The sequence below is a fragment of the Styela clava genome, chromosome 4 (assembly GCF_964204865.1).
Source record: "Styela clava chromosome 4, kaStyClav1.hap1.2, whole genome shotgun sequence".
Lineage (NCBI taxonomy): Eukaryota > Metazoa > Chordata > Ascidiacea > Stolidobranchia > Styelidae > Styela > Styela clava.
Window position 1 is genome coordinate 15,590,129 of NC_135253.1, and position 10,495 is coordinate 15,600,623.

A 10,495-nucleotide genomic window follows, 5' to 3' on the forward strand; every position below is an offset into this window, starting at 1 on the left:
AGAGTAGACTGTTCGTTATGATGAATTAAATTGTTCTCCTTTGTGACAACGTGAATTCACCATATATATGCAATATTGCATATTTGATCGGGGTGCAGTCCCTTTGCAGGATGATTTGAAGCACAGTGCTTGCATGTAAATTGGATTCGATAATATGTTTGTTGACAAATGGTTCAAGAAAACTTTAAAAGTCAGATACATGGTAGACTATAAGGTTCGCGCGATGTGTTTCCCACCAGAATACATTACCCCATTCGGTCGACGATACAGCCTTGCACTCTGCCATTCCAAGTCAAAATTCAAAGTGGATATTCATAATGAACCGTGATGTTTCAAAATTTGTTGATATGTTATATTATTTTCTATTTCTAATAACCTACTTTGTTTGTTCTGCTTTATTATGCTATATATACAAGCATCATACTTCGTGGTTTTGAACTCTATTTTATTTTTCCCAAATATATTCATCGTTCTGTATATATATATACGTATATACAAGTTATTTACCAAATCCCAACATATTATTGTTCAAATATCGTTCACTTCTGCGAATGTTTCTCTGTATTTGCATCATTGATACTACTGTAGCTGGGAAATATTAGTAGGCTACGATATGCAAGTGATAAATTGCAATATTTATAGTAATGTCTGTCCTCTGGATGACGTATGAGAGCAGTGTTTTTTATGAATTGGTAGAAAAACCAGTATTAACATATTTTTCGCTTACCAACAACTACAGATTGTGTTACTTTTCATTCAACGATATTTCAAATAAATACTACTTTTTCTGATCGTTTATCTCAAATTCATCGAGGTGTTTATAAACGTGTGGACTTGTTAATAACCCTGGAGATGAGCGCAATCTAATTGGAATATTTTCTATCTCCGATAAAAATTGAAATACAGAAGAAAAAACAGAAATGTCATCAATAGTTGGGTGTATGAGAACGAACCACTTAAAAATCCATAAGAATGCATCAAAGAAAACTAAACATTTCGAGACTTGGTAGAGTTTAAAGAAATTATTACAATATAACAAACGCAAAACCACATGATTCTAAAATGTTGCTTTATATTATTTTGTCACCGACACAACTTGCCGACATATTAAGCAAACATTGTGGTATTTTCCCTCCCATATCCAGTTAAAAATCTGTTCGAATTCGTCAGCGTTCTTTTCAAACTCATGTTTAGAATACAACTTACAAATGAATGCAGATAGATTGATTACGAAATGTGAGGCACATGGAGTTAATTACTATATTTTCTGACATATAGGCTGCAATTTAGGAAATACTGTTCAGGCTGGTTGCAAAAATACTCGACAGAAATTACATTGTTAGGTCATAACAATAATATTGAGTTATCAGGTATAGCCAACCTATGCTAATAGAATCCGCATTCGATATTTAGTCTCCTATGATGCCAAATTTGTTAGCATATTATATTCCCGACAAATAACAATTTATACTGCCAAGCGCATCATTCAACTTCGCTAGTTGCCACAGGCAGCCATAGCACTTGTCAATTCAGTGACATTAGTGATGGAACAATATGTCAAAAGACTTTTCTAGTTAATTTTATGACGAAACAACAGTGAATGCGATTTTTCGATTACTCTCCAAATGCGACGCGGGCCACAGATAACAAAGCTGCGAGCCACATGTGGCCCGCGGGCCTGGGTTTGGACCACCCTGCTCTAGGCATTCTCTAATCTAGAATATATCTATAGACAGCAATATATAATTACGATTGAAAGGATGTATGCCACGCTTGGAGATTTGCTCACTCAAGAAGATTAACACTAATTCTTACACGACTCGATATCAGTAAAATGGATTTTATTAAAGCTTATACTTACAAAACGGAGTTTAATATTTACTCAAACAATCAATATTTAAGTATTAGGTTAAGGCTATTCTTAGGAGGATTAATTCTGAATATATATATATATACTTGGTTCTAACACACATATATGTTTTAAGTTTAGGGAGTTTACACATACAAGCATTGTGCATTTGAGTCTAAATTTATGGATTGAGTCAAACTGTAACATTCGTGTCCGAACATTCGTAGTTGTGACAACAGGCTGGGAAGAATGCCTGACAATAAAAAATGCCGGGCGAAAGATTCGAAGCCACGCCTAGACATTTATCCAGCAAGTCAAGATTTCAAGAAATTCTATTAAATAATTAAATTGTATCGCTAATACACATTACAGTAGTTGGAATATGGTAGAATACATGGAGGTTTTATTTAAATCTACGTTGTTTCGTGCTGACTTTTGACTGAAATTACTTCGTGAAACAATTTCAGTAGACTTGATGAATAATAGCCACCAGTGCGTCAGCATGCAGGTAAATCTTTACTGTATCATTAGACCTTTTAATTGATGCTTTGTTAAACTTGAAAATACTTTGACATTATATTGAACGAGTAGTAGATCTACTGATGTATCATGATATCATACTTTCATTCTCACTTGGTGTCGCTCTTCAGTCGTTTTGATGGGAACTTGTCGCATTTGATATGCGCTTCATATGTTAGTTAGTGTACCTGGAAACTGTAACCACATCTGTTTATCGAAAACTTTTTTGCTTCACTAAGCGCTTCATTATTATGACGAATTGATTTGGAAACTTTTCGTCTGTCATCTTGACCTGTATCGATCGAGTTCGGTTTCGGGTGGCGTCATCTCACTCGACCGCGAGCTCCGCTCGGTTCGGGTGTTCGAGATCCGAATTTCCATTTGAATTCAGCAGCCTTTTTAACTCTAATGTTTTGATCGACTGAAGTATCACCGTACAATCAATTTATATTGTACTATTAAATTGTAGTCTTTGATATTTTATTGCAGATCTAAGGATTTCCTAACGTTGATATCTTGAAAATAATCTAGGGTGGCAGCATTGTGATTAAAGCGGAGTCAGTGTCGAAAGAACTAATCAAATTGTATAATTAGTAACATCGCGAAAATACGAATTAAAAATAAATATAATTGGGCAGTTTAAAACACTTTTTATGACCGTGGATTGCCGTGATATTTCTTAGTAATGTTCACTTGTCGACCCAACCGCAGGTCAATTTAAATTAATAAAGCAAGACATTATAAATAGACTCGGATTAGTAGTCAGTTTAATACATTGCGCAACTTCAAATACATTACGCGACAACATAACACAACAGGAAAAACATAAACCGTCGAAAAAGTGGGCTTTTCTCACAAGTGGCCTGTCTAATTGCGGCGACAGTTTCCAGATTTCTTCCGATTTACCTTTTGGTAATTCTGACGGAGCCCTTGAACGTATTTCAAGTCCTATCGAACCTTCCTTTACGACATTTTGTGTCGGATTTATATGCAAAATTCTAGGTAATTCTTCAGATGAGATAGCGATTATAGACCGTCGACTCATCGATCTAGCGGCGTGTATCCTTCGCTGTGACTCAATAGCGACACCGCGTGTCCCATCACTAATTATTTGATGACTCGCCAATTAAACGACATAATTCATCTAAAATCAATAGTTTCTGGTCCGAGATATGATGAATGCACATGCATGATTTGGAGCAGATTCAACCTCGCTTGCGTGAGATATCGCGTAACATACGAAAGTGTCTAACAGACAGACAGGCAAACAAACAGACAAATACCTATCAACATACTTACCGATCGAGATCGATAAGTATTTCGAGATCTTTGTACAAAGCCCCGGCCCTATAAAACACCACCTCCTTACAAATAATCCAGTTAAGGTTTTATGGTGAGGGCTATGAGTGCAGATTGTGCCGCAAATTCACATTCAAGGCTAAGACAATGATTAATTTGTTAAAGGTATCGATGATCCAACAAAACAAGATGTACTGTAAATAGCGTTGCCTGTAAGAGGATGTATTGGAAATAGTGTTGCCATTTGCCAGTAATAAGATGTATTGAAAATAACGTTGCTAGTAATATGGTCACTTCCGTTTTCTCGGTACAGTCTAAAAGTTTATGACTGCAAGCCAAACAGACACTCAATCGCCTGAATGCTTCGCGGGCCGCACGGAATTTCTTGGCGGGTCACAGGTTCGTCACCTCTGTGTTATAGCTTACGTTGAATACAAATGATGTAGCACCCTTCTTAATATTTGCGCCGGATATGTATATAACGAAACGCGTTCAACCTCAAGAGATGAGCCAATATATCATTATCGAAAATCGTCAAATTGGAAAATCACCCCTAAACCCTATTATATATAAGCTAATGATATGGTATAATACAGGGGGTAATTTCACAGTATCTTACGTTTAGGAATTTTTGGACAAAGCGACGGAATTATTGCAATGGATGCTGAAAGCCGAAAACACATTAGTAAGCGACTCTTCCAGTAGTATTTTAGAAAAGAACTCAGATTTGTTCTGTTAACAAGATCACGTGCATGGTTTGATAGAAAAGGAATATCTTTACTTTAAAATCTATTTGATTGAATTGATTGATTTTGGTAATTTTCGGTTTTATTCAGTAGCTAAGTTTTTGTGTAAATTACAAAAAAAATTGCATTAGAACATATAATTGAATATTCGACCATAATTTTCAGAGCATCGTTGAATTCGGAATGAAACGAGGAGTTAGAAAACAGTTGATAGTAGAAGGTACAAACCTACTGGAAAATGGAGAAAGCGAGGACGATGTTATTCGGAGTGTCCTTCGAAACATATCAGAAAAATGGGATCGCGTCAAACAATTGCACTATCGTACGGAACATCAGCTTGATGTACAAGAGACAGACAAACAAAAATGTTCAGAGAGTAGTGAAACTGAAAATAGAAGTTTTTTATGTTTACCTACGTTGGACAAATTCGGTAAAACGAATTCCAACAATAAATCCGAGTATTTGGTAAGTATTTTAAAAGTATCGGTAAGTTTCTTTGAAAATTAAAAAAAAAATGTATCGAATCAGGTTTCTCGAAAATTTTTAATAGACCCAACTACACGTCCAATATTGTTCATTAATTCCAAACTATAGTAATATCCAAGAGATCGGGAATAATTACATTCTTGGACAGAGAAATAAGAGTATACTTCGTCTGTATTCTACTTTTTAGCAGTTGGTTTCAATACGTATTCGTGTAACCTAATTACATTCTAAACGAGTTAATTTTAATGAAGATTTCCCTATATGAGCGAAAATAATTCACTTATCATTCTCTCATCATTTACTTGTGTAATATAGCAATGTAATACAACGAGATCAATTTTGTGATATTATGTAATGTTTTTCATTTGGGAGCAAGGTCACGACAATTTACGTAAATTAAAAAAAATATGAGAGGCAATCGGACTGAATTTATGTAACATCAATTTTCTGTTTAAGGGTTGCATCGTATTTTGAATTGTAAAAAAAATATAATTAATTAATATGACCGCAGTTTGTAATGAATTCATAAGTATTTAAAACTATTATTATTACGAAATAAATTTACAGTGTGCGTTGTCAAAAAATCAATTGACCTGTAACGAACAAAATATTTCGAATACTGAAAGAATCACTGGACCAAGAGGGACATCTTTGCCACGTTTAATAATATCCGGTAATATTAATATTGTATAAAGTCAAAGATGACAACAATGCATAAGCTTGTGATATTGCACCAAACAACTAGTAACTCATTTATTAAGATGAAGTGCTCTTATATGATATTATATAGTATAAAATTAAATCAAAATATGCTAAAAATAACATAAAGTTTTCAAATATTTTCGATATCTAAGGATATTGCCCTTGTGGGTATCGAATAATGAACAAAAGCTTGAAGGCATTAATAACTTGTTTTGTCACATTTCGCATAAATTAGTTGACAACAGCTTAGGCAATGGAACTTTAACTGTCAAAACAGTTATAATTAACACATTTTTTGAACATCTTTTGAATTTAAAAATTCAGTCAACATTTATGTTCCAATATAAATGCAGATGCGGAAGAAGTTCAAAGCAGTACTTCTAATTTCTCGGAGAGTCCTCCTCCCACATCTCAATTATCACTGTATTTGAATGAAGACAGTCCGTCTCCAAGCTCTACGGTTTCGATAGATTCTTTGGAATGGGATCCAATGTCCGAAACAAGTAAGTGGATGATGCATACATGATTAACAAAATGTCTGCTGCGCAAATGGCTATAACTTGGGATGGAATATAAGAATGAACTAGTTGAACGGGTTTAATTACGCCAACGCTTTCAGACCTGTCCATTGTGATAAAAATTGACGTTTTCTACGAAAATTATAAAAATAAAAGCAAAAAGCCATTGCTATAGGCAATAAAATTTTATGTTTTCAAATTACTGTAATATGAGTTTACAAAATTTAAAATCAAATATTATATTATATATAATAATATTTAATTGCTCAGATACATAATGAAAAAACGTAATTATTTTCTCAAAACAGAAAAGTGAAAATATTTGGATATTTTTATCAGTAAAGATATAATTACATCGTTGTTCATGGTCTAAAAAGAATGATATCGTGACTCAAGATTAAAATAACTTTTTTTGGGCGAGAAATATCAGTCATCACATCGACCGTGAAAAATGTGAAAACATATCCAGACAAAAAAATTTCTATTCTATTTTTATTCAAGCACGGTATATCTGAGTGATTAACGAAAAACCAATTATATCTAACTCGCTATGATTTTCAAAGCTGAGTATTGCTCATACTACGGAATCAATGGGTTAATGTAAATGATTTATAGTTGGCTGAGAAAAATTTTGCTCGAATCATGTTCCTGCGTCATTAATTTTGTGAAAAGCTCGCACATTGAAAAGATGATAAATATTCGTACGGTATGAAGAAATATATTGGGGGAATTTTTTTAAAGAAGGTTACGCGCATTCAACTCAAAAGTGAGATCCATCTTTAAACAAAGTTATGGACGATCAACAAAATACTAAAAGCTACTGAAACTGTATGGATTTGTGATTGTGCAATATCAGCCATCAAATACCAATTCACACGAGACTTACGGCAATTCAATAAGATAAGGAAAATCGTTGAAGTAGTGAATTCCACATAACTTGATAATATCTTGAAATTATTACCTTATTGGGCCAAATTAGAGGTAAAATATAAATAGAGTTTCATGTTTGTCTTCAATCCTCTAGTTTACGCACAGTTATTTAAGTTCCCTGAAAGCTGATACATTCACAGCCATGCTTGTGATGTTTTATTCTTGTTTATACTAATTGTTAATTTTGCAGCAAATGTTTCTGATGAGGACATGAACAGAATTCAGTATTTTGAAGATGGTATGACTGCAAAACAATTGTCAGATAAAATATTCTGCTTTCACTTGTGGCTCAAATGTGAGGAACTTCGGACTTATAAAGAAATAGATGAGAAATTTGGATGGGATGATAAATATTTAGCGAAAATGTTGCATCAGTGTGTGGTAAGCTTTGCTATTTATGTTGGTATACTCAAATAAATATGAGTGCAAGGAAACAATGGTTCTGGCGGGTATACGTTAACTAAACGATTGAAAACTTGCACTTTATGACGAATAGTGTTATTTTTCATTCCTTTCTGTAATATATATACATATAAGGTATCAAATCTGGAATCTATATTGAACAGTCGTAAAAAGTGTACAATCACCAATGCAAGCAGAAATGGCTGTTTATAACCGAATATCGACTTAAAAATAAGTAAATATTATGGCATGATTCTTATATGACCTATCGCACTACGGGCATACTTTCAATCACCTTGGAATGTTTTTATTCTTCCTATTCAATTAAATTTCTCAATAAACGAGGTATTAAACACCTGGAATTAATTCCATCCTACGAACTATCATTTAAACGAGAAAAGTTATTTTTTGAAAGAAATATTCAAGTTAATCGACTTCAATAAACAAAGTAAGGGCGAATATACGAACCACCAAAAAGCTAACTTACATTAAAAAAATTACAAATGATTCGCATCTGCATGGAAATCCTATTTCAGATCGTCGCATTAATTGATAACTTTCAGTGTGATTTACAATTACTACTTTCTTATGAATACTGACTCGACGTTTTCGTTCAGTCTCGAAATGAAGACATTTCTAAAAAATCAGAGGCATTTGACATCATATCATTAACGGCAGAAAGTTTTCTTGACAATTCCAACCAAACATCAAACCTAAACTGGAGCTCCATCAATGAAATCAAACTCAGATGGGCGATAGTCATGTTGAAGCAACGCTTACTCAATCTTCAAATTTTTATCTGTGATCTGCAATGCATTTTAGAAAGAAGATTAGAACTGATTGACAAGGTAAAATGATATTATCTTGGGTTACTAGTAGAAAATAGCTTCGGGGTCATAGTTAATTTCCGGCCAAATTACCAATACCTGTTTGACCACATGCCTTAACCTCGATTGCATTATCTATTGATACAGGGTAATTTTTATCGTAACCTTCAGTGCTGAATGATTGAAAAAACTTGTTAACTTACTGACATTCCAAAGTGAATAAATCAGAACAAAGTCAAAACATACTCTATGTTGTTGGTCGCTCAATATATTCGTCTCTTGTTTGACAGTTTTATTATATATCACAGACGGTAACAGATTAATATTCATGCCCAAATGCGGAGCTATTATTTAGGGCTACTCGCAAATTTCTGATTTCATTTTATAGTATATATCTTTCGCAGCAATACTTCTAATTTTCGTAGACGATGACGATACTTACCATGAAATAACACTGTAAATTATTTTTAGAAATTTCAAACGAAAAATGTGATCAGACATCCCATAAATGATGTTTGGAGTGACTGCGGCACAATAACGAAGATAGAATGTGAATTTTCCGACGAGGATTACATCATAACAATATTAGAAATATAAAAATATATACGCTGTTTCAACTGATCCCAAAAGGTGCGGCGCTGCAGAGACGAGAAAGAAGAGTTGACCTTTTACCTTTATTTTTTAGGCATACATGTTTACGAACTTTAAATAGCATAATATACATATTACCTATCACAAAATTGAGTTTATTTGAAAGCAGCTTTTTTCGTGTAGGAGCGCCGTGAGATTTTTTCCCTAATATGGCGCCGCACGAACAAAAAGTTTAGGAACCGCTGAGGTATGGAGATGAAGATGAAAAAAATTGAATAGCATTGTATATTATCAAAATGAAATTTAATGTTTGCTTTTAAGTATTAAGTATTAAGTATTATTACTAATTAAGTAATTACGCTATGCGAAAAAAGATTGATGGATTTAATAGCTTTTTAATATCAGCACTAAATTGGACCTAATGCCAGTTCAAGCAGAAAATTTGTGTCGTGTGCATAGAGGCGGAGTCAGAAAATTATTCACAAACGCTAGCCTCTTTTATGCCCTTTATTTCAATTATTACAAGGCTTATTTTAGAAGACTTAGAAACTGGATATTGCTTATCTGACGCGCACAACAAAAAGCGATTCATATTACCGTTCCTATCTGATCAATTAACCAAAACGAATAAGATTTAAACAGGGGATTCTTGCTTTACAAGTTTGATCTTGGAACGTTGGAACTCCTGTTACTCACACTGAATTGAAAGAATGTGAATGCTAATAATGTAACAGTAATGTCGTAAAAATAAACACTGTTTTGCCGTATTTTATAAATAAAATATACCAAATCTGCAACGAATTCTTCATACCACGAGTTGTGAACGTAATCTTAAAAGCTGCTTGTTTGTTACAAAGTTAACATTTTTTTAAATATGTTTAAAACTTAATCGATGGCTATCTTTTGGTGTGCGTTATTATCATTATATATTATTATTTGGTATGCTGCCGGAGGCAGCTAATTGCAAAACTTAAATCACGAAAATACTTTTCTGATTTGTGAAAAACAAGTTAGGTCATCGAATTTAATTAGTGTGGTCCACTTCTCCGTAAAATATTAGTAAAATATTGACGACTTCCAGGGATTAATTAACGAGAACGGCTCAAAACACAGGAAAAAATTCCTTTGGTTCATGGAAAAATTAGGTAGATTTGATGGTACTTTCCTTAAAATTGCTTCGAAGTATATCATCGTAAATATGATGGAATGGCGATTGGCACGACGAATGTTTACATGCGGTAAATATAGACTAACAACGTGCAGAGCAACATCACTATATATATCTACCAAAACATACTTTTCACTTTCGCTCGATTTTATTATGCTATACGAATCAATGATCGTAGCGCACGTTTCAGTGCATATATCCAAAACAACTTTGTTTCGGTATTAGGAATTTACGACAGGAATCTATGTTAAAAGTAACACATCGTCGCGCTGATAACCAAATTGCGTAAGTCATATTTAGCAGGACATAAATACCTATTTTATGAAAAACTCAAAACCGCCAAAAATGACTTAGGCTGTTCGGTTATTAGTCTGACGACATGTGTGTTAGTAATAAGGAAAACGAAAATAACACGACAAAGGACTACGTCCCGACATGTTTAGTCCAACCGGCCCGCT

General features: G+C 33.7%; 1 protein-coding gene across 2 annotated transcripts; it reads left to right on the forward strand.

Annotated features, from left to right (window-relative positions):
• The first annotated feature begins 2,226 nt into the window (after window positions 1-2,226).
• Window positions 2,227-9,076, forward strand: LOC120327091 (uncharacterized). 2 transcript variants are annotated; one of them, XM_039393486.2, is made up of 8 exons: window positions 2,227-2,357; window positions 4,293-4,352; window positions 4,579-4,878; window positions 5,467-5,572; window positions 5,955-6,104; window positions 7,240-7,430; window positions 8,069-8,299; window positions 8,750-9,075. In XM_039393486.2, exons 1-8 carry the CDS (start codon window positions 2,325-2,327, stop codon window positions 8,873-8,875), a joined length of 1,197 nt encoding a protein of 398 aa, XP_039249420.2. In that variant the 5' UTR covers window positions 2,227-2,324; the 3' UTR covers window positions 8,876-9,075. The 2 variants fall into 2 exon arrangements, with proteins under 2 accessions (XP_039249420.2, XP_039249421.2); XM_039393487.2 differs by lacking the exon at window positions 4,293-4,352 and having other exon boundaries at window positions 2,232-2,357; window positions 8,750-9,076.
• The last annotated feature ends 1,419 nt before the right edge of the window (window positions 9,077-10,495 follow it).